Raw genomic sequence first — 24,927 nt, 5'->3', positions numbered from 1 at the left:
TCGCGCAAATTTACACGAGGACTACCTGTGCTTGTAAAATAAAGAAAACTATTTTTAATATAAAACTAATGCGGCAGCAAAATATATTTTTAAACTGTTCTACTAGTAGCACTCAGTCTCATCATGATAAATAAAGTAACATAAAGGCCCGGCATGGCCAAGCGTGTTAAGGCGTGCGACTCGTAATCTGAGGGTCGCGGGTTCGCATCCCTGTCGCGCCAAACATGCTCGCCATTTCAGCCGTGGGGGCGTTATAATGTTACGGCCAATCCCACTATTCGTTGGTAAAAGAGTAGCCCAAGAGTTGGGGGTGGGTGATGATGACTAGCTGCCTTCCCTCTAGTCTTACACTGCTAAATTAGGGACGGCTAGCACAGATAGCCCTCGAGTAGCTTTGTGCAAAATTAAAAAACAAACAAGTAACATAAAAATATAATAATCCTAATACTAATGTCTTATGACAAGTACAATTAGTTATAATCATGTTTAGCAATCTTAACACCGCAACAACTGTTATCCTTGTATTTCTTTCGAAGTTCATCATAATATTAGATCTCGTTAGCACACATGACATTTGTGTCATTTGTCAAGCAACCTAAAAAACCTATCATTTCTACTAAAGTGACACTAACGACATTACTGATTTATGTCGTAAAATTGTTATTATATTTTTACCAGAACATAACAGAACCAATAAGGAAGTATGAACTTACAGAACATTGTTTGATGATGACTGCTTTTTAACAATAACTTAGAAAATCGTTTAGAAAACGTAATTCGATATTCATGGCTGTCAAGCTTATGTTTACACAATAATAATTACATTGTTCTTGCTGAGATCCTATGACTTCAGTTCATGGTAATGAAAATAAATCTTCATCACATTTTAAACAGTAAGCGTTAAACAAAATTCAATGTAATTAAAATTCGACTACGATGGGATTAATCGGCGTTTCTTACTAATTACCTTGAAAGCAGTCAGAATGGGGTCGTCACTAGTCAGTGAGATCCATGCCGGACTAGCTAAAGCTCGGTAGGTGTGAATCTTCCGTAGTGAGTATCGCAAGCTGTCTGTTAACATTCCTTCCTGACATTTCTGGCAGCAACATGACAGAGAATGCGGCTTGTCAATCGTCGCGCCTCGAGCTAGCAGCAGCTGTAAGATCTCGAACTGGTTGCAATGAGCAGCAAGAATAACAGGAGATATATCAGGACTGTAGTCCGAGCTCTCTTCACCTTGTTGGCGGCTCTTGGCCCAGTCGCTGGCCAGCATGCCGGCCGTGATACTCGGATGGTTAATCAGCATCTCAACGATCTTGTAAACTCCTTCACGGATAGCATAGAGAAGAGCATCTCCAATTTTGACGTGTTCTTGTTGCAAGAGTAGTTCCACAATCTCCACATTTTCGTTATCAACAGCGATCTGGATAGCGCTACGGCCCAGAATGTTAGTACAATTTACGTTGACAGGATTTGGCGGCTGAAGGCAGCGAATCATGGTGTGCTTGTCACCACGCTCGGCGGCTTCCAGAAAAGTCCTCTCCCTGGGATCCATGCTTTGATTGTCTTTCAGTGGTTCCAAGGGAACTGGGATTCGGTTGCGGTTAATGCTGAGTTTCTTGTTGCGGCTGAAAGAACTGGCCATTGAGGTGCCACGAGAAATCTCCATTGCAAAGATCATATGGTTTTTCCAGGAAATTTCTTTTTTAATATATTAACTGGATCAACAAGGTTTAATATTTGTCGTCTGGACATGTTTGATTTCGACCAACAACTTCCATCACTAAAATATCATAAAAATACAATTATAACTTTAAAACATAGATATTTCATACTTAATCATGAATTACGTTCAGAAAATATTTTTTTAGAAATAGTTAATTACATTAACTGACAAGCCTCACTTTGAAAATTATTCATCATAAAACATTTTATTTAGAAACAAAATGTTCATTACGAAAGCTATAACTCGTCTCGAGTGAAATTGAGAGGTATTTATCAGAAAGCAAAACCAATGGATCGAAACTTTCCAAGTCATCGCTATCTTCACACAGCAGATAATATCGTTTTAAATCATTTTTTAAATAATAAACATCCATAAATAATAAAACTTAAGATTGATGTTTACTAACAAAATTAAGTTTTCACATTTTACTTGGATTTTTTTGCGTAAATGGCGCGTTGTATTTGCCGATTTAAAAATTAGTTTTCCGAAAAGTAAGATAGCGTTTAGCAGAATTCAATATTAATCATTCACATACTGAGTACTAGTGCTTCGTCATGTCGTTAAAGTCCATATTACTATGTTCGATCATGTTCTATCTGACGGTGTTACGTAATGACTATAGCCTTGTAGTTTTAATTTCCACTGTAAAAGGCTTAGTTGTAAGACTGTCACGACGAAAACACTCTCCCTTCTTCCTTGCTTTTCATAAGAGTACGATGGACTACCATCGATATTCCCCGCTAGTACAGCGGTAAGTCTACAGATTTACAACGCTAAAATCAGGGGCTCAGCAAACAGCCCGATGCGGCTTTGCTATAAGGAAAATACAAACACAAGACTTCCATTGGCGTTTTGAACGGTTCGATTGCATAAAAATACATGCGCAATATTTGAAAATATGTATCGTGGAAGAAATTTGTGCATATGTGAATTGTCACGTTTTCTAACGGATATCTTTCTGGTTATGCTACGTACTTTTGCACAGGTTACGTAGACGGATTTCTCGACTGATCTCCTTGTCCGTTGGTTCTCACCTGTAACAAGATGCCGGACTTTACTGGGGTGCGATTTGTTGCAGGGTTGTTTTTATGTCTTAGAGATCCCGATTTAGCCCAAGTTCCTTTGTTTACCCGATGTTCATTAAGTACAAGAGATTTCCTCGTCTTAGCAATTTGAAACTTCCGATCTAAACACATCTTTATGATCTTAGTGTATGAATATTTGGGTGGAGATGGATGTTACATACTCTTCTCAAAAGCGACCAGTTTTCGATTATATCGCACTGCTCACGTAACACGAAATTATAACAAACTGTAGTAGTGATATGTATGCCGTTCCAGCGCGACTTTATATCAGCTGTGGTTGTTACGTAACTTACTGATTTCCATATAAAATTTTGTTTCAATATAAGGTCGAGCATTTTTTTTATGGAAACTAATCTTCAGGGCAGCGCCCCGCTAGTACAGCGGTAAATCTACGGGTTTACAACGCTAAGATCAGGTTTCGATACCCATTGGTGGACTCAACAGATAGCCTGATGTAGCTTTGGTATAAGAAAACATACACACACATGTTCAGGGCTGTTACCAAGAATTGTAACCGTCAGACAGTGTACTACTGAACGTAGTAACCTGAACATCCTTAACCTCTGTATTTCCGAGAACTTTATGAGAACATCCTATGATCACTTTATCACCTACACAAATTTCTGAAAATTTATTGTATCTAATAATTATTAATTGATATTTATTATTATTTAATTTAATTATAGAAACAGAAATAAATATTTAATCAATTCAATAAATTTGTAAACAATGTTGCTAAATTAAAAATAGACAAATTATTTTCATACGAATGCTTTGATGGTTTCAACTGTTAGTTATTGGCAGTTGAAACAAGCAAATACGTACCAACCACTTTCACTTACAGATACATTAATGCTTTATGAGATGTTTCTATTCTTTCTCAAAAACGCAAATAGCAATACCAAAAAGTGACAAATCCCCTTCACACCAAACATGCTCGACCTATCAGCCATTGGGACGTTATAATGTTACGGTCAATCCCACTATTCATTCGTAAAAAAAAGTAGCCCAAGAGTTGACGGTGGGTTGTGATGACTAGCTGCCTTCCCTCTAATCTTACACTGATAAATTAAAGGGACGGCTAACGCAGATAGCCCTCGTATAGCTTTGCGTGAAATTCAAAACCAAACCAAAACAAAAGTGCTTTGTCATAACCATTATATTGTAAGCAAAGTCTGTAAGCCAACTTTTACAAATCAAGAGAAAATAATAACGATTATTTCACCAAACATGTATATTTCTAAACTCAACGTCATTGTCTCGAACCTATATAGTATTTTACTCTACGCATGTAGCATGAAACATAAGAGCTAATATTTTTTAATAACATATTTCTGACAAGATTATAAATTATAAAACCTTTCTAGTGTTGGTAAAAGTTACATACAATATATAATATATAAACACTCTGTTACTAATCTTTACAGCAAACTACGTGTAAAATGTTTGCTAAAGAAGATATGAAAACTCCCTATCGCTGTGATAAAGGCCAACTTACGACATTCAGGACAATCTAATATATCCTTTCTTGCTATTGTAAAGTCTCCGATTATTTTTCTAATCGAACTGAAGCATTCCTCGTCTATCACAAACAGATCTCGTGTAAGTAACTGTCAAAAATAAAACAATAGGCCTAAGTTATCCACCGCTATAGGCAACATGAACTCTGAGTTCCTTAGCAAAGAAATAAAGGGAAGGAGAAATGAGGAAATCAAATGCACCGTGTCTAGTCCCTAGGGTGTAGTTGCTATGGTAACTATATTGGTCTTCAGTATTTATTTTCCTTAACAGCCACTGTTGCCTTTCGGATGAAAATTCAGCTTCATCCTTAATCTTCAGATACTTTTGCCGTTCCTTTGTCTGAGGCCTCGTAAGCAAACAGAGCATTGACTTCACTCATGCGCCGTAAATTACAAATATATTTACAACGTTACAGCGAACACAACCAATAGGCGCCACTGAAAGCACGACGAGTCTGACAATGAATTAAGTGAAGAATTCTGTAAGTGATGCCAGCGCCATTTATCGATTTTTCAAGAAATTTAAAGCATATGCTGTGTAGGAATGGCCTTTAATCTTTTTAATTGTCGTAAGGCGAAACATATACCTGTGTACATACAAAATAACGTGTACGTTTATTAGTGTTTGCTCTGCATCTGCTTGTTTAATACTTGATAACAAGTTGACTTAATGAATGTGACAGTTGTAACTCTACTAATACTTAAATTTATTGTAAAGTGATGAAAACCGCCATTACATAGAAAAGTAATAAAATTATAAAAAATAAATTTATATGTTTTCAGAGAAGTAAACATTTTATAAAAATAAATTTATATGTTTAGAGAAAAGTAAAACTTTATAAAAAATAAATTATATGTTTGCAGAAAAGTAAGAATTCTATACAAATAAATTTATATGTTTACAGAAGAGTAAAAATTTTATAAAAATAAATTTATATGTTTACAGAAAGGTCAAAATTTTATAAAAAATAAATTTATATGTTTACCAACAGGAAAACATACAAACCTGATTATGTGAAGCACACAGTCTATATTGAAATAAGAATACTGGATTTTTTTTTTTCTATATTCGTTAACTGCTTTACTTTTATTCATTTCTATGTATGAATAAACTTAAAGTTCAGCTATGCTTTCTGTTTTTAGTAATTACAAGCGTATGCTCGCAATAATAACTAACAATAATAAGGGAAAACTCTAAAATTAAAAGAAATTGAATCCATACATATTTCAGGATATTGAGCTGTCAGATAAAGACAATATAAACTGTAAGATACCAATATTTCTTTGTGCACTTTGATTAATTGCACTTTCAATACTACGTATCTAACTTTGCGTGGTATATTTGAATAACAAATATACGAATTATAGATCAAAACTTATATAATGGAAACAACAGCTTTTTTGTATTATAAACATACTGGATTTATAAAATGTGAAAGAAAAGGTATCTGCTACTTTTTTATTATAAGAAACTTGAAAGATATTGAAATAAAATGTTTATGTTATTTGTCCATTTTGTATAAACGATCAACATACAAGTTGTTTGTGGCTCATATCATGTCTGTTTGTGTATATTTGTTTAATTTTCACGACCACGTGTGTAAATATTTAAATATTTCTTAATGTGTGACATTTTACAAGTCTTGACTTGTATACCAAAGGTCAATTTGTAAGTAAAGTGAATGATGGATATAATTTTCAGATTTTGTATCATTTCTAAAATAAAGAAAACTTGGTTACTTGTGCAAAGTTAATATTAATTTTAATTTATTATTATAAACGATTATAGTAACCGATGTTGTTGTTTTTTGTTATAAACACTGAATTGCTATCAAAACTTTAATCACTTGGTTTATGGACTAACTGTGTAGCATTGGAAAATAATTACATAGGTTTTTCTCCAAGTCTGTCACTGACCTTATTTACAATGTTTTAGTTTACACGTGGTCAAACCAGATCTGTACCTTTATCATTCTTATTCTTGAAAGAGTCACGTGTTTAGTAAATTGGGTGTTAAGGGTTGGTGACGTCAATGCGTCCAAAGCTCTGTCACAATCCTTTCTTCTTATGTCTGAAGTAAGATTAAAAAGACTTCAGGTCATCAGTCTTGTGTATTTAATATAGAAAAAAAACGTGTAGAAACTTCTATATTGACAACCTTAAAGTTCTGGTATTTTAAATAGTAGCATAGGGTTAGCATGATCTGGTATTTTAAATAGTAGCATAGGGTTAGCATGATTTGTGAAACATTGTCCTACTAAACACTGAAAGAAGGTTTACGTAATTTTGGAGGTGATAATTGGATAACTAGTAAGTCATTCATTTATTATATCTAGATGAAGCAAACTGTATTAATAAAAATAGTCAAATAATACGTTTAGCATAATCAGATCTGGAGATTGGTCATATGTGGAAGTACTGTCAGAGTATATTTGTTAAAATCCTATGGACAGTTGTTAAAATATTTGTTATTAAATATATACATTGTTTTGTTTGTTTGTTTGTTTTTTTAATTTCGAGGGCGATCTGTGCTAGCCGTCCATAATTTAGCAGTGTAAGACTAGAGGGAAGGCAGCTAGTCATCACCACCCACCGCCAACTCTTGGGCTACTCTTTTACCAACGAATAGAGGGATTGATCGTAACATTATATCGCCCCCACGGCTGAAAGGGCGAGCATGTTTGGCGCGACGGGGATGCGAACCCGCGACCCTCGGATGACGAGTCGCACGCCTTAACGCGCTTGGCCATGCCGGGCCTAAATATATACATTGTGAAAGTCTGCCTTTGTAAAACATGAGTTAAGCAACATGTATAAAATATTTTATTGTTTAAAATCAAATTAGTAAAACCGTTAGTTTTAATTATTGTAAGACATTGTCCCTTTTAGGACGATTTAGACCTATAGTTATGTTTTGTATACATCAGACTGAGTAAGATATAATCCTATTAGGGCACAAAATATAATAATTTAGTAATGAAAATCTTTAATCACTTAATTGAGTAAGTTTTAATTATTGTATCATCCTTTTAGGACTATTGAATGGTGAGGAAACGTAATTTATTTAATGATAAGAACTTTTTATGACAACTTCATTATAAATGCATTAATAAATCAATGTTAAGAGTCCTTTTATGACAATTTAAATATAAATAAATAGGTGTTACGTTTTCTTTTTTACGACGATTTAATGAATTAGCGTTAAGCATCCTTTTTATGACGACTTAATTTAATAAAGAATTAGGATTAGTCGTCCTTTTTAGAATATTTTAATTAATAAATTATTATTGACACATGTATGAGTCATCCCCTATGTCGTGGTACTATTACGTAATCATCCATTATGGCCATTGTTTTAGTATCGAACTATAATTTCAGCACTTTTACAACATGGCAGTTTGTTATGTTGTCCTGGCAACGCAACTCACGGATACACCCCTGGCGACAACAGCTGGAACTATACTCTCGTCGTAATTCATATATAAAGCAAGACAAGCTAACAATAGTTTTCTATTCTTCAATAGTGAATTTTATATTGCATTGCATTTTATTACTTTTAATATAAATACTGCAAATATTATCGTAAATTTTCTTACTTTTGTTAAGAAAAACAATCTATGCGACGCGATTCCGTTTTTATACTTTTAAGATAGTCTTAAAAGCATGTTCACATTAACACAAAAATAAATAATCTACGCTGGTTATTACTTTTTCCATAACAACACCATCAACTTTATCATTTATTTTATGAAACAGCTTGGCGCCAATTTCTATACAGTAAATCAAAAAGGTTATTTTATTGGTGAGTTGATAGAACTAATATTAAGTTTTCTAGACTGCTTCTAAGTAGTTAAAACTAATGTTAAGTGTTTTATAGACTGCTTCCAAGCAGATAAAACTAATGTTAAGTTTCTTATGGATTACTTCTCAGCAAATATGACAAATATTAAGTGTTTTATGGATTACTTCTCAGTAGATATGACTAATATTAAGTGTTTTATGGGTTACTTCTGATTGGAGTCCAGATACCAAAATGTCGTCCCATATATTGATTTGTTTTTATTTGTTTGTTTTTACTGCAAATCTAAACAATTGGCTATCTGTATATCTTTGGGAATCGAACCCCATGTTTTATCGTTGTAATATCAGAAACTTGTCATTGTCGTTGATAGAATTAGAGTTCATTAACGTTTCAACAAAAATAAATATTCTATCAGTAATAGGGTGAGGGTTGGCCACGCAGATGTTTTCGTGGTGCAACGAGTTTATTTTGTAGTTTTGAATTGTTATATTTTCTGGGCGAATCACATTTATTTTGTAATTTTACATTATTGTGTTTTCTTGGTGCAATGAGTTTATTTTGTAATTTTGAATTATTATGTTTTCATGGTGCAATGAGTTTATTTTGTAATTTTACATTATTATGTTTTCATGGTGCAATGAGTTTATTTTGTAATTTTGAATTATTATGTTTTCATGGTGCAATGAGTTTATTTTGTAATTTTACATTATTGTGTTTTCTTGGTGCAATGAGTTTATTTTGTAATTTTGAATTATTATGTTTTCTTGGTGCAATGAGTTTATTTTGTAATTTTACATTATTATGTTTTCATGGTGCAATGAGTTTATTTTGTAATTTAGAATTATTATGTTTTCGTGGTGCAATATGTATATTTTGTAATTTTGCATTATTTTTAGTTATATTTATCAGTATGGAGGTAAAAGACTTAAACATTATGCAGGTATGTCCTCGTTTGTTTCTTCTTGGACTACTTCCTAGAGGTGCCGGCTTATAATTGACATTAATGTGTAATACGACATAAAGCTATGGGTATCATTGCACAATATTTTCCTAACATGAATAAACATTAAATTCGTATAATATATGATACTGATTTTAAGTCTGTGAGTCTAACCTCTACAGAAATTTCCACTTAGAATTTTCTGATATTTTCATTTTGAACCTTTTGACCTATTTTTTATTCCTTTCCATGTGGCATTGTTTGCTTCTGTCAGAGTTAGTGAATTCGGGTTAAACTATCATCAAATAAATGTAAAGACTGTTATATATTATCTTTTTTATTTTATTTTACAAGTTAAAATGAATAGAACAAGATGGTTTACTTTATATCAGTCACTAGCTGGAGTGGAAATGTTTTGATAGAGTTATAGGACAGTAACATCTCATAACTCCGAGTCCGGCATGGACAGATGGTTAGGGCACACGGCTAGTAATCCGAGGGCGGAACGTTCGAATACCTATCACACCAACCACGCTCGCCCTTGGGGGCGCTATAATGTTACGATCAATCCTTTTATTCGTCGCTAAAAGCGTAGCCTTACACTGCAAAACTAGGGACGGCTAGCGCAGATATCCTTCGAATAGCTTTGCGCAAAATTCAAAAAACAAACATAGCTGTGAACATCTTAACAGAAAATGCTGTTGGCAGGAGCCTCTAACAAAGACATTTCATGACATGAGCCCCAAAATAAGAAAATCTCGAATATATATAAGACTCTTCTGTTAGAATGTAACAAACAGTACAAGTGTACACTACTGTAAGTGCCATTTTCTAAATTACAAACATCCGAGTGATGATTTCCATCGTGAATTGAAAGAGTCTCAGCTCGTGGTGCCTGTTTAAAATATACAGAAATTTATATCTATTTATCAGCTCATACAAGTAAACATAACACAGTTTACGTCAAAAATAAACTTGATTTTTTACACAATCTGCAATACCTTACCGTTATTCTGTACCGTAGACGATATATTACTTTTGAATATAACATGAAAAATAAGTTATCTTTTTTTTTTGTTTTAACTGTAAACATTTTATAGAGGTATTACTTGCGTCTTCACGTTGATGACGCAACATAACCTCGTACCTGAGGTACAAAGTTAGTACAGCAAAGCACGATATCAACGGAAGATCGTTTTTACTCAACAAATTTGATTTCAGTATAAAATAGCAGCCAGTTAGCTGCTATGTTTTCTAGTTGTTTGAAATCACTGTCTCATAGTAAATGATCGTACAATAACCTACCAGTGTTGTTCACAATGTTAAGCGGCCAAGCGTGTTAAAGCGTGCGACTCGTAATTTGAGGGTCGCGGGTTCGCATCCTCGTCGCGCTAAACATGCTTGCCTTTTCAGCCGTGGGGGCGTTATAATGTGACGGTGAATCCCACTATTCGTTGGTAAAAGAATAGCCCAAGAGGTGGCGGTGGGTGGTAATTACTAGCTGCCTTCCCTCTAGTCTTACACTACTAAATTAGGGACGGCTAGCACAGATAGCCCTCGAGTAGCTTCGTGCGAAATTCAAAAAACAAACAAACACAATGTTAAGCCATAATTTTCCGTGCACAGATTAATGCTGTTTTCTTATCGATACGATGTATATATATATATATTTAAAATATTTAACGCACAGTAAAGAAGATATACTTGTATAGAAGGTAACATTTGTACGTGTGTTTCGCGTTCTGTTATTGTCAAAAATAAAATAAAACAATTCGCGGTCTATAATATGGGGCTACGGGTGCGTTGTAACAGATAAAGTGAAATCTCACTAATTAGTCCAAGAAGACCAACTCACGATAGGATGGTGGGTGATGTTGGCCTTCTCTCTAGTCTATCACTTCAAAATTAGGGATGGCTACAGAACAGATTGTCCTTATACAGCTATTCGTGAAATTCAACAGATAAACCAACAATTAAAATCTGTTGTGTTTTATAGTACGAATTTTTCTCCATTTGCAATAACTTCTAGATGTTACCTTTATTTCAGTCCTATCCGACACATACTGCACTTTACGATTCAACTTACAGAAACACGTTCTATGGCCTGATTTTAGGAAGAAAGATTCGGTGTTTCTTCTGATTTTATTGGCAGAAAATGATTTATCCTGTGATTCCATCAAATGAAATGTAGCCTATCGGTTGATTTCATCAATAGAGACTGATTTTTTCTATGATTCTACCAAATAGAATGTGGCCTATCTGTTGATTTTTGATTTTATTAATATAAATGTAGTCCATCTTTTGATTTCAATAACAAAAACTTAAACTTACGTCTAATTTCATTTACACAGACGCGTTATAGCTTCTGATTTTCAAGAAACCTGGTCTATATTTTGATTTTATCAATAGAAACTTGTTAGATTTTCTGCTTTCATCAAGAAAAACATGTTTTGATATTCTGTATTCTACCAAAAAACACTTTTTTATTTTCTGGTTCCATAAGTAAACGTAATGTCCAATCTCTCATTCTATAGGCCCCCCGCTAGTACAGCGGTAAGTCTACAGATTTACAACGCTAAAATCAGGGGCTCGATTCCCCTCGGTGAGCTCAGCAGATAGCCCGATGTGGCTTTGCTATAAGAAAACACACACACAAACACATTTTATAAAAAAAAAGAAGTGTTTTGCGTGACGTACGAAAATATACGACTCGTGTTTTCGTTTCATGACTCGAGATGAAGTAAAGAAATGTTATGGTTACCTGATTCTGATGACAAAATAATGACACTTGGCCTATCTACTGATGTCATTAATTAAAATCACCTGGTTCAATCAAAAGAAATATTATCTTTCGTCAGGTTTCACCATTAGAATGTACAAATTCAATTACTTATAAAATGGTATACTTTCTAATTCCGGTAACAATAATCAATAAACATCTAGTCTGCTCCTAATTTCGCTCAAAGAAAAGATTCGATCGACATAAAAAAAAACCTTTGGTTATACCATTAGAAATGCGGTTTAGATTCATGTTTTATCGACTGTAATTTTGTTTATATTCGATTATGTCAGGGTGTTAAGGTTATACAATAATTCGATTGGATCTCAAATAAAGGCTTCACACTTATTTACTCGCGCATATATGGGTTGTTTTTGTGATTAGACAATCCTATATATTTTTATTATGATTTGTTTATAGTTATCTTATCCACGTCCTGTAAACATATAACGTAAATTCCTCAGCGAACCCAACCAAGCATGTGTTGTGTTTTATCAGATCTAAGTTAAATATATAATAGTTATTCCCTCTGAATCTTATCAGATGTAAACAATTCAAGATATTTGTTAACTGGTTAATCTGGTGCCATTTGTTAGGATACAAGTATTACTATGATACATAATACACAGCTTGGTAATTTATTTTGTCTATTATCTGAATGTAGTAACTGCAAGGCTCGCAGTATAATCAACCAGTGGGATATCATTGCTGAGTTTTATTCTGTTCGTGCTTTTAGTTTAAGATATTGGATTCGTAATATTACAAATACATGAACGCTAAAATAAAATATCCGTGTATCGTTTATTAGTAAGGTACGTTCGTGTTAACGAAATATAACCAGTGTTTTGTCTTCAATGGTACGTTATAGCTTGTTTTACAATGTTCGTGTTAAAATTTTGATGCTGAAATACACACCTCTGTTGAATAAAATGTTACTGTTAATTCATCTGGCCCGCAGTGTTTAGGGTCAAAATTACCACCAATATACTTTAAACTTCATGAAGCCTCATTGATAACTATTCTAGCTTGCATATATTTGAAATATCTGTCTACTGAGATACTTAAAATGTTTCTGTTAGGTTTTATTTCTAATTGTTAAGTAATTACTTTATCATATAACTGATTGCTGTCATTTTTGTGAAGAAATGCACTTTTAAAACAAAGTATTTGCTGTAAGTTATTGAGGAGCTCTTGAAAATATAGATGTGTATAACTGAAAGAAATCATTGGCAAATAAAATTTCTCTTTTTTTTTTTCACTTAGCATCAATGGTGGTTTTACTTTTTTTTTTTTTTTTTTACGAACATGGAGTTTGGCTCCAGAAAAGATACTGTGCAGAGGAAGCCAGTGGATATAAAAATAAGAAATAAATGAGACAGATTTTAGTAATGTTAAAATGAATAGAAAACTTTAACGTCATGAATTATTTCAGTTTGAGAGATCAGAGATCCATAGGAACGGATACAGGCCCAGCATGGCCAAGCGTGTTAAGGCGTTCGACTCGTAATCCGAGGGTCGCGGGTTCGAATCCCGGTCGCACCAAACATGATCGTCCTTTCAGCCGTAGGGGCGTTACAATGTGAGGTCAATCCCACTATTCGTTGGTAAAAGAGGAGCCCAAGAGTTGGCGGTAGATGGTGATGACTAGCTGCCTTCCCTCTAGTCTTACACTACCAAATTAGGGACGGATACCGCAGATAGCCATCGAGTAGCTTTGCGCGAAATTCAAAAAACAAACAAACAGGAACGGATACACGTAATAGATCAATGTTTTTATTGGTTTTTTTTTAAGTTTTTAGCACTGGCTGAAAGAATAATTTTGGAAAGATATAGAAATAGTTTTCAAGGACAAACAGCTTCTGATAAATGTATTCCTTAAATTTTATTCGATGTTTCGATTTAGGCCTAAACTACGGATATAATAATAACAGTAAACATTTATCAGAAGCTGTTTGTCGTCGTTCTTGAGAATAGGTGGAGTGTTTACACAAGCACGATGTAATACGGCCCCGCATGGCCAGGAGTTTAAGACACTCGACTTGTAATCTGAGGGTCGCGGGTTAGAATTCCCTTCACGCCAAACATGCTCGCCATTTCTGCCGTGGGGACGTTACAATGTGACGGTCAGTCTCACTATTCGTTGGTAGAAGAGTAGCCCAAGAGTTGGCGGTGGGTGATGATGACTAGTGCCTTCCCTCTAGTCTTACACTGCTAAATTAGGGACGGCTAGCGCAGATAGCCCTCGTGTAGAGTTGCACGAAATTCAAACCAAACCAAACGGTGTAATACAAGAGGCCATTGAACAGTGTTAGAAACATGATAATTAAACATCTAATAATCCGATTGAACAAAAGTGTTCTCGATCACAGCAAAAAAAGCAAAGAAATAGGTGATGAAATGGTTTCACGCACAAACATTACAGTAATTTTACTGCATACAGTTAGGTCTTATGCGAATAAGGACCATCAGCAAAATTTGTACAGCGAATGTAGGTGTTTTGAAAAGGATACATAAACTTAATATTGACTCAGGTATGCTCGACACCGTTTGATTGACAGCTGATCACAAATTTAGTGGTATGATGAAAATTACTCATTTTTTAGTAATAGTCGAATATGTGTGTAAAGGAATGTGTGAATATCATGTTATGAATTACATTCTGTGTGTTAAAGATAAGAGTTAACTGTTTGTGAAAAGCTAGGCTAGATGTGTGTGAATATCATGTTATGAATTACATTCTGTGTGTTAAAGATAAGAGTTAACTGTTTGTGAAAAGCTAGGCTAGATGTGTGTGAATATCATGTTATGAATTACATTCTGTGTGTTAAAGATAAGAGTTAACTGTTTGTGAAAAGCTAGGCTAGATGTGTGTGAATATCATGTTATGAATTACATTCTGTGTGTTAAAGATAAGAGTTAACTGTTTGTGAAAAGCTAGGCTAGATGTGTGTGAATATCATGTTATGAATTACATTCTGTGTGTTAAAGATAAGAGTTAACTGTTTGTGAAAAGCTAGGCTAGATGTGTGTGAATATCATGTTATGAATTACATTCTGTGTGTTAAAGATAAGAGTTAACTGTTTGTGAAAAGCTAGGCTAGATGTGTGTGAATATCATGTTATGAATTACATTCTGTGTGTTAAAGATAAGAGTTAACTGTTTGTGAAAAGCTAGGCTAGATGTGTGTGAATATCATGTTATGAATTACATTCTGTGTGTTAAAGATAAGAGTTAACTGTTTGTGAAAAGCTAGGCTAGATATTAAAGAATATAAAAAGTATTCCGGGATTATGGTGGAAATGTTTGGTCAGTAAGATGGATATCGCGGTGCTTTTAGGTCATTAAAGGGACAACTTTGGCGCTTTTTTGGTCACTAAAAGGACGATTTCGGCACTTTCTGGTTAGTTGGTGGCCATGATTATAACTTTCGTTTAGTGATAGGGTTGTAATTTGATGTTGTTGTTGCTTCTTTGTTGCCAATACGTCAATGACAAAGTTTGATATTGGCCTCATTTCAAGGCATCATGAGTCCGAGTGGTACAGCGGTATGTTTCAATATCCGTGTTGGACAGAGCACAGATATCCAATGGTGTAGCTTTGTGCTAAATTTCAAACTAACTATCAAAGCATCAGTAAAATAACCTTAGAATGATCCTCCCAGACCTTAACTGTATAGAAATACTTCGGAAAAGAAAGATTTCAAAGAGAAATTACAGAACTACATTACAAGCCATTGATCAAATAGTAAGAAAGAACAAAAACAATTGCACAGTTAGACTGAAAGGAAAAAAATCAATTGTCTTTTATAATCAATAGAAATGCTGCTATTGTATAATTCGTGTTTATAACAAATTCAGCTGTGGATTCGTAAGCCTAAACGATTTTATTCACACATATCATCAAAAATATATTATCTGTAGTAATTTGAAGCAAAAAAAAATCCCTACAAACGTATTGAAAATTTAGTAAATTTTTTTAAATAACTGAAAAATACCGGCAACCACATTGAAATGAAAGTGAAACATAGTCTTTTTGTAATAAATCACCGGAACAAGATGAAAGTATTTTCACTTGAGACAAAATCATATAGGGTATTTTTTCAACTTGTAAAACAAAATCTATGGCTAGCTGTGTATACAAAACACATAAAACAACAACCACAATATACTCACCTGGCCAGGAAAATAAAAATAGGTGGTTGGTAATGTGGCACAACTGATATGGCAGCCCGAAGGACCGTCCACGCCGGGATGTAAAGAACTCATTGACTCGTCTACATCTCGCGAGAGCTTCGCGTTTACAAGGAAGCTGCAGCAGCCTCTAATGTTGCTATGGTTACAGGCTGGATCTGCTGTGTTAGAACGAACATTAATGTCTCCAGCATGAGATATGTATTGCTGGTTGATAAATCACAAAAATCAAACCGCTGACATTGAATTCAGAATATAATTATTTATTTCTGTTACACAGGCTCGGTTCTAATAATGTAAATATGAGAAATGTTGCACGTGAACTAATCAGACGCACGTACTCGGCTGTTGATTTGTAGTATTAGAACATTTGTGTTGTCTGAGCATTACATGCGCTGTATATCTGATGTAAGAAATGTCCTTAAGCATCTCAAGTATTGAGTTTTTCGAATGTGCTCCAAGCATGAAAGTAAGTGGTGTTTTCATATTCATGTTTAGATTGTTACGTGTCAATAAGGTATGATCAACGTTTTTCTTCAACCGAAAAGATCGTCTTTAATGATAATAAAATCAACACCAGAAACAAATGGAAACTTCTGTTTGTTTAATGTTAAGTACAATGATACCATGCAAAGGCTTTGGTGCCTACTTCATGTATCGAAGTCTGATTTTTAGTGTTATAAGCCGACACACTGACCACTGACCCACTGAGATGTTTTTTGTTTGTTTTGAATTTCGCGCAAAGCCACACGATGATGACTATCTGCGCTAGCTGTCCCTAATTTAGCAGTGTAAGACTAGAGGGAAGGTAGCTAGTCATCACTACCCACCGTCAACTCTTGGGTTACTCTTTTACCACCGAATAGTTACATTATATCGCCCCCACGGCGGAAAGGGCAAGCATGTTTGGTGTGACGGGGATTAGAACCCGTGACCCTCGGATAACGAGTCGAGTGCCTTAACCACCTGGCCATGCCGGGCCCTGGGGAGGGGTGGAGTTGATATACATTCCTCTCTTACGAGAAATTCAGTGCCAGTGGTGAAGCGAACTCAACGTGAGTGAAACGAAAACAAATTGTATGATTTTCTAGAAATTTCTACTGTAAAATACTTTGGTAATAAAACATTAAGAACACGTAAAGATAATATTCCAAAACGTAGGCATTTTTATTATGAAATTGCAATCTTCCATCACTTCTAGTCTCCTAGTGAGTCAACGGTAAATCCATGCAGTTAGAACACTAAAGTTCGGCGTTCGTTTCCCGAAGATGAAGAGATCACAGATAGCCTCTCGTGTGGTTTTGCACTAAGACATACAAACTACCACGTTCTAGAGGTATTAAAATAAACTAAATAATTTAGAATGTTTGTTTGTTTACAATGAACCACAAAGTTGCACAATGGGCTATCTAGACTCTGCCCACCACGGATATCGAAACCCGGTATCTAGCGGTGTGTCCACAGATCCACCTTTGTTCCACTGAAAGGGTTGTTTGGAATGCTTTCATATTATAGAATGGGAGAATGTCAAACTGAAATGTTTCATGGACGTAGCTCATTGGTGTCAAAAACAGGCAAAGAGAGTAGATTGTTTGTTTGTTTGTTTTTGAATTTCGCGCAAAGCTACACGAGGGCTATCTGCGCTAGCCGTCCCTAATTTGAAGTGTAAGAATAGAGGGAAGGCAGCTAGTCATCACCACCCGCCGCCAACTCTTCGGCTACTCTTTTACCAACGAATAGTGGGATTGACCGTCACATTATAACGCCCCCACGGCTGGGAGGGCAAGAATGTTTGATGCGAGCGGGATTCGAACACGCGACCCTCGGATTATGAGTCGAACGCCTTAACACGCTTGGCCATGCCGGGCCTGCGAAACCTGAATAAGAGATTTTGAGATTAGGTGCGGCAATGTGTATTTAGAAAAATAAACAAAGTTATTAACTATTAAACTTTACAATTCTAAAGGATAAAGATTTTGCAAAATATTTATTTTTTTGTAGCCAAATGAACGTTTTATCTTTAACTAGAACTTCATAAATGTTTGTTTTCTATTTCATTCTGGAATAAAATGTATATTGAAAATGTTTGACGAAATCAAATAGGTCCGGCATGGCCAGGTGGTTAAGGTACTTCGACTCGTAATCTGAGAGTCTCGGATTCGAATCCCTATCGCACCAAACATGCTCGACCTTTCAGCAGTGGGAGCGTTATAACGTGACGGTCAATCCCACTATTCGTTGGTAAAAGAGTAGCCCAAGAGTTGGCGGTGAGTGGTGATGATTAGCTGCCTTCCCTCTAGTCTTACACTGCTAAATTAGGGACGGCTAGCACAGATAGCCCTCGAGTAGCTTTCCGCGAAATTCAAAACAAACCAAACGAAATCAATATAAAATGTCAAAAGAGAGAATTTATTATTTACGTTATGTTTGTTTGTTTTGGAATTTCGCACCAAGCTACTCGAGGGCTATCTGTGCTACCCATCTCTAATTTAGCAGTGTAAGACTAGAGGGAAGGCAGCTAATCATCACCACCCACCGCCAACTCTTGGGCTACTCTTTTTACCAACGAATAGTGGGATTGACCGTCACGTTATAACGCCCCCACGGCTGAAAGGGCGAGCATGTTTGGCGCGACGGGGATGCGAACCCGCGACCCTCGGATTACGAGTCGCACGCCTTAACGCGCTTGGCCATGCCGGGCCGTATTATTCACGTAAAGAATACTTCCAAATATACATACAGCAATCACTTCTATCTTCATTACATATTTTGTTTGTTTCTTCTTAAGCGAAAGGCTACATAGGGATGATAATACAGGCGAGAATATCTAAAAATAAACATATAAAGCTAAGAAATACTATTTATTTGAGAACTTAACGATTTTTTAAAATGGTCCATTATAGTTTCTGAGTTCTTTTGAAGTCACTTGCCATCACATAAATAAGTGCCAGTTGTTAGAGAATGTTAGAATATTCCTAATTATTCAGTCACTTCAATATGTGTGCAGACATGTCATTCACGAAGTTCCATACAGCCTTTTAAAATACTATAATTTCCACCATTTTACATGAAAATAGTCATATCGCGCCATCTGGTTTCATCACAGTCACCTAATTTATGTTATACATATGTTTTCCCCGAAGGGTTACCAAAGGCCGCCTGGAAGTGTGGCCTGATTTAACCAGTCACACCACTATAAAGTAGTATTTTGTCAGTCTGGCTTCAGTAGACACTAAAATGACGTCACATAAAGGACGTTTAACGTTGTAATTTGTACTGTAGTGGCGTAAGTAAAACGTGCGTATGCCATGAATCACAGGGAGAATTATGTACTCTGTACGTTACAACACAGTAACACATATAAACTTCAAAAGTAAGAAATAAAAATATTTGTTACTCTTAATTTTTATTTACTTTTGAAACAATACTTTGAGAAATGTTTCTGAAGAATATCTAATTACATAACATTGCAGTAGAAGCGCAAAATATTACCTTAGAAATATTATTATACATTAAATTTAACTCCAAAACGAACATTTGAAACATTCAATGCAGCTAACAGGCCATACCACATATTTAAAATTAAATAAACGCAAGACAAAGAACTTAAACTAACAAATGTTTTCGCTTTATGTTAAAAATCCACATGATACATTGCAGAGAGAATTTCCAAAAGTTAATGTCAGGTCAAAGGGTAAATCATTTTAAAATCAATTCAAATTTTCGCAATTTACCGGGGCCTGGCATGGCCAAATGCGTAAGGCGTGCGACTCATAATCCGAGGGTCGCGGGTTCGCGCCCGCGTCGCGTTAAACATGCTCGCCCTCCCAGCCGTGGGGGCGTTATAATGTTACGGTCAATCCCACTATTCGTTGTTAAAAAGAGTAGCCCAAGAGTTGGCGGTGGGTGGTGATGACTAGCTGCCTACCCTCTAGTCTTACACTGCTAAATTAGAGACGGCTAGCACAGATAGCCCTCGAGTAGCTTTGTGCGAAATTCCAAAACAAACAAACAAACAAAGCAATTTACCGCAAGGTCGACTGGATAATCCCCTTTTTTTTTCACAGTAAATAAATTTTTTGTAAGACCATTGCAATATATATACTGATAGAGTTAATATTTAGCTGGATAAAGAGAACGCCATTCCTGGGTTTATTCCAGCATTGCAGGTTCAAATAATATCAATTTTTGTCAGTTAAGAAGAATTTTCGATGACAAATCTCAGTAATTCTAGTAATAAAGAGCCCATAAGCAAAAATAATTACATCGAATCCTTAAAAGAAAAAACACTCCTAACATTCATCAGAATATACCTCGACAGCTTAAATTTTAGGTTTCTTTAAACCAGTATCTAGCGAATTGTAATAAAGAATAATTTTAAATTTATGTTAACCACGAGTTATGCTGAAAGATGTATTTAAATAGTTTTCCATTAGCTCCTAGCAACAAAACAATTAGACACCAAAAAAATTATCCAGGATTTCTTTTTTAGTATATAAAAGAAAACAATTTGTATGAGTGACTGCGTATCTTGTTTTTTTTTCACAAAAATCACCAATGGTGGTCAGGTGTTGAATGAGCTCTGAATAAATGCAGTCTAATTTTTAAAGAGTCTTTCTTAATAGGATTAGCTTTAGTAAAACATTTCGCAATTCTCATCACTTTACGGAGTTCTAGCAATTCCAAAGCATATGTTTGATTTTTTGAATTTCGCACAAAGCTACTCAAGGCCTATCTGTGCTAGCTGTCCCTAATTTAGCAGTATAAGACTAGAGGGATGGCAGCTAGTCATCACCATACACTGCCAACTTTTGGGCTACTCTTTTACCAACGAATAGTAGGATTGACCGTCACATTATGACGCCTCCATGGCTGAAAGGGCGAGAATGTTTGGCGCAACGGGGATACGAACCCGCGACCCTCCGATTAGGAGTCGCACGCCTTAACACGCTTGGCCATGCCGGGCTTCTAAAGTATATGCATATGAAATACAGTTATTTACTTCAGCGATTATGATTGGGCCTCCAATTCGAGGATTCTTAGAATTGTTCAAATATACCTGATGAGAAATCCAAGATTGCTGCTTTTGTTTTCTTTTTATGCGTAATTTTTGTTTATTTGTTTGGAATTAAACACAAAGAACGTGAATTAGTCTGATTTTTGTTTTAGTGCAAATCTGCAAAATGGGATATTTACAGTGAGTCTACGATAGGGATTAGACCCTATATTCTTGGATTATAAACCCCAGTTGTTATTGTTGAAGAACAATAATAAGTTAAGCTCATTTAAAAGTGAAGTAGACTGTACACTTCATTTTCAATCACGCAAAAGTATCTTGAAACAAAATATCGCACACGATTAGGTTTTGGTAAATAGTTCATCTATATGTCATCTCTGAATCCAACAAGCTGGTTTCACTGTACGGGCAGCAACAATACGACATGAATTCTAAGAACTAACAGTACCTAACATCATATTCAGTTCTAAGTTTATCAGAACTTCGGGAATGGCGTCATTCATGTTACTAGATAAGCCTAATTAAATAGAAAAGGGCATAACCCAAACTTACCATCATATGGTAATCCATAAACAGCTAACATGTCAGACATTCACCGACTCTCGACCAACAAGCTATTTAGGAAGATGACCGTGTACCTTACTGAACAAGTTGCAAAATTCCGAAGGCACCCACTTAGGGCAAGATTAAGAAATTCAATGTTGGGCACGTTTGTCTTTTCTTTTTCCGCATAACGTGTGATTATAGCATAGTTAGCCTGATGCACAACCTTATAATTTGGAGATAGCGAGTCCGGTTCCAGTAAGTGCTACATTACAAAATATTTCCTGTATTTTCAACTGTGCGTGTGTTATAAGAGTAACAAGCAGTCCATTAGAATGGATGGTCGGGCACTGTTGACCGGGTAGCTGCCTTACCTCTAGTCAGTAGTTCAAAATTAAAGACAACAGTACATAACTACTTTATGTCTTTCTGCAACAAATTGAAATGTACAGAAATTTGGCAAATTGTAGCCAAATACATCCGAATAAGTATATAAACGTCACCAAAATACGAAAGGGCTACCATCACGATATTCGAATGTCACACAAAAGGCTTTTAAAGTGATATTTCTCTGGAGAAACAAAATATGGTCTTTGAAACAATTTCTCACTCTTTAGCATTAAACTTTTAAATCTTAATCGAGCTGATTACCAAATATAAACAAACTTCAGAAATGTCATACTCCAATTCAAAATAGTCTAAACTGACGTTTCTCAAAATGTGGTTCGTGAGTAGTGTCAGATGTTTGTTTGTTGTTTTTTTAATTTCGCACAAAGCTATTCGAGGGCTATCTGTCCCTAATTTAGCAGTGTAAGACTAGAGGGTTTGTTTGTTTTTGAATTTTGCACAAAGCTATTCGAGGGCTATCTGTGCTAGCCGTCCCTAATTTTGCAGTGTTAAACTAGAGGGAAGGCAGCTAGTCATCACCACCCACCGCCAACTCTTGAGCTACTCTTTTGCCAACGAATAGTTGGATTGACCGTCACATTATAACGCCTCCACGGCTGAAATGGCGAGCATGATTGGCGCAAAGGGAATGCGAACCCGCGACCCTCAGATTACGAGTTGCACGTCTTAACACGCTTGGCCATGCCGGGCCAGACTAGAGGGAAGCCAGCTGGTCATCACCACCCACCGCCAACTCTTTTACCAACGAATAGTGGATTGACCGTCACATTATAACGCCCCCACGGCTGGGAGGGCGAGCATGTTTGGCGCGACGGGATACGAACCCGCGACCCTCAGATTACGAGTTGCACGCCTTAACACGCTTGACCATGCCGGTGTTAGTAATGTCAAAAATTTCATAAAAATATTTAAAAAATCTATAAAACTTTTTATAAAATTAAATTATATAATTGCAATATTTAATTTTGGAATAAGTTTTATGTACAAGAAATACTTTTTTTTATTTTAAAACAAGACGGATATTTATTTCGGGTCTGAAATTCTTTTTCAATTAAAAGGAATTCTTAGGTTACTAAAGTTTGAGAAAAGGTGGTATAAACTGCACCCCAAATTCATGAATTTCGTTATTAAATATACATGGTACTGTTAAATAATATGCTTACCTACTATAAGGGCCTGGCATGGCCTAGCGTGTTAAGGCGTGCGTTTCGTAATCTGAGGGTCGCGGGTTCGCGCCAAACATGCTCGCCCTCCCAGCCGTGGGGGCGTTATAATGTGACGGTCAATCCCACTATTCGTCGGTAAAAGAGTAGCCCAAGAGTTGGCGGTGGGTGGTGATGACTAGCTGCCTTCCCTCTCGTCTTACACTGCTAAATTAGGGACGGCTAGCACAGATAGCCCTCGAGTAGCTTTGTGCGAAATTCCAAAACATACATACATACCTACTATAAACATTTTTGAGTAATAAGAAAAAACAGTTCATATTATAATGGGAATTTTCAGAAGTACTAAAATAAATACTTATTATTTTTTTACAAATTTCAATAGAAAAACAAATTCTGAACTATTAACCAAAATAATGCAACCAGTACGCAGCTCCTTCCACCCAGAGAAATTGACTTTTGCTTTTATAACGCATTTTATGCTTCAATATTTTTTGGAATCACGAGAATCCAAGACTCGCCCACCAACTCTGAAATCTTAAGTTCTTCTCAAATCCAAGCGACGTTAAAAAAAAAGTTATTTTCCTATTTTAACATTTTGGATAATTTGAAAAATATCACATTTTAAAAATAGTTCTCGTCGCGCATGTTTGTCTTTTCCATCCTAAACATAGATAAAATTTAATATTTTGCTTAAATGAAATGGAAGAATATTTTAATCTGTTTCAGTTTCCTTTAATACGTAGTTTGTCCAAATTACTTTCATTTTTTTGCAAAACGGAAATTAACACGTTCTCCACATTTTCCTTTACAACACACTTGAACGAAGACATTTAAACACTTATTCAATAACTGTTTACTTAGAAACCGTCACTTTATTTAAACAGATGTATGATGAACTTTAGGTTTTCCTTTTCTTCTTTTGTTGACAACAGTTGCCCGAAATGGGGTTCACCTCAATCTATGTTGCCAAAATCTGTTTAAGCAATAATTCTACCAATATCTGTTATATTACTTTGAAATACGATTTTTTTTAATGCACCGAGCTAAGTTCACTGATAAATTACGTATCTTCTATAGCTATTGTCCAAATCTATTACACGTGAAATTTCTTATGTTACGATTGGTTAAATTCTATTGTTTAATTAAAAACTCCAAGTTACTTCCTACTTAAAGAAAAGCGGAAAAACGATAGATGGTTAAATTTTCTGTACAAAATATTAACAAAATTGTTAGATTTGCTAAAGGAAATTGACAAGAAAATAATAAGAAATCGTTCACACGTGTTTGTGGCCTGGCATGGCCAAGCGCGTTAGGCGTGCGACTCGTAATCCGAGGGTCGCGGGTTCGCGCTAAACATGCTCGCCCTCCCAGCCATGGGGGTGTATAATGTGACGGTCAATCCCACTATTCGTTGGTAAAAGAGTAGCCCAAGAGTTGGCGGTGGGTGGTGATGACTAGCTGCCTTTCCTCTAGTCTTACACTGCTAAATTAGGGACGGCTAGCACAGATAGCCCTCGAGTAGCTTTGTGCGAAATTCCAAAACAATTCACACGTGTTCTCATAGTGTTGAGGTCCGTTACAAAATTTGGTCTCGGAACATAAAACTGACAAAAATCCTTTCACGGGTTAACCTCGTATTTAAATCGAAGATCTTTATTCTTCCAAATTATCCGAACCTTAATAAATATTTTAGTTAAAAATAAAATTTTGTAAAGTAAGAGATTCATGGTTAGCACAGCATTAAACATAG

At 35.5% G+C, this 24,927-nt stretch overlaps 1 protein-coding gene across 3 annotated transcripts in view; it reads right to left on the bottom strand.

The window, feature by feature from the left end:
• Nucleotides 1–16,219, bottom strand: part of LOC143252061 (transient-receptor-potential-like protein) — a 49,867-nt gene extending 33,648 nt beyond the window's left edge. For 2 of the 3 annotated variants that reach the window (XM_076503646.1, XM_076503648.1), the window contains exons 1-2: nucleotides 16,026–16,219; nucleotides 968–1,783 (exon numbers count right to left, since the gene is read on the bottom strand). In XM_076503646.1, coding sequence (XP_076359761.1) covers nucleotides 968–1,681 — 714 coding nt within the window. In that variant the 5' untranslated portion in view covers nucleotides 1,682–1,783; nucleotides 16,026–16,219. Of the gene's footprint in view, nucleotides 1–967; nucleotides 1,784–4,309; nucleotides 4,664–16,025 lie in introns of those variants that run through there. The other variant, XM_076503647.1, reaches the window with a different exon arrangement.
• Between the last annotated feature and the right edge of the window lie 8,708 nt (nucleotides 16,220–24,927).

The sequence above is a fragment of the Tachypleus tridentatus genome, chromosome 6, assembly GCF_004210375.1.
Source record: "Tachypleus tridentatus isolate NWPU-2018 chromosome 6, ASM421037v1, whole genome shotgun sequence".
Taxonomy (NCBI): Eukaryota; Metazoa; Arthropoda; class Merostomata; order Xiphosura; family Limulidae; genus Tachypleus; species Tachypleus tridentatus.
This window is presented reverse-complemented; position numbering and strand designations above follow the sequence as displayed.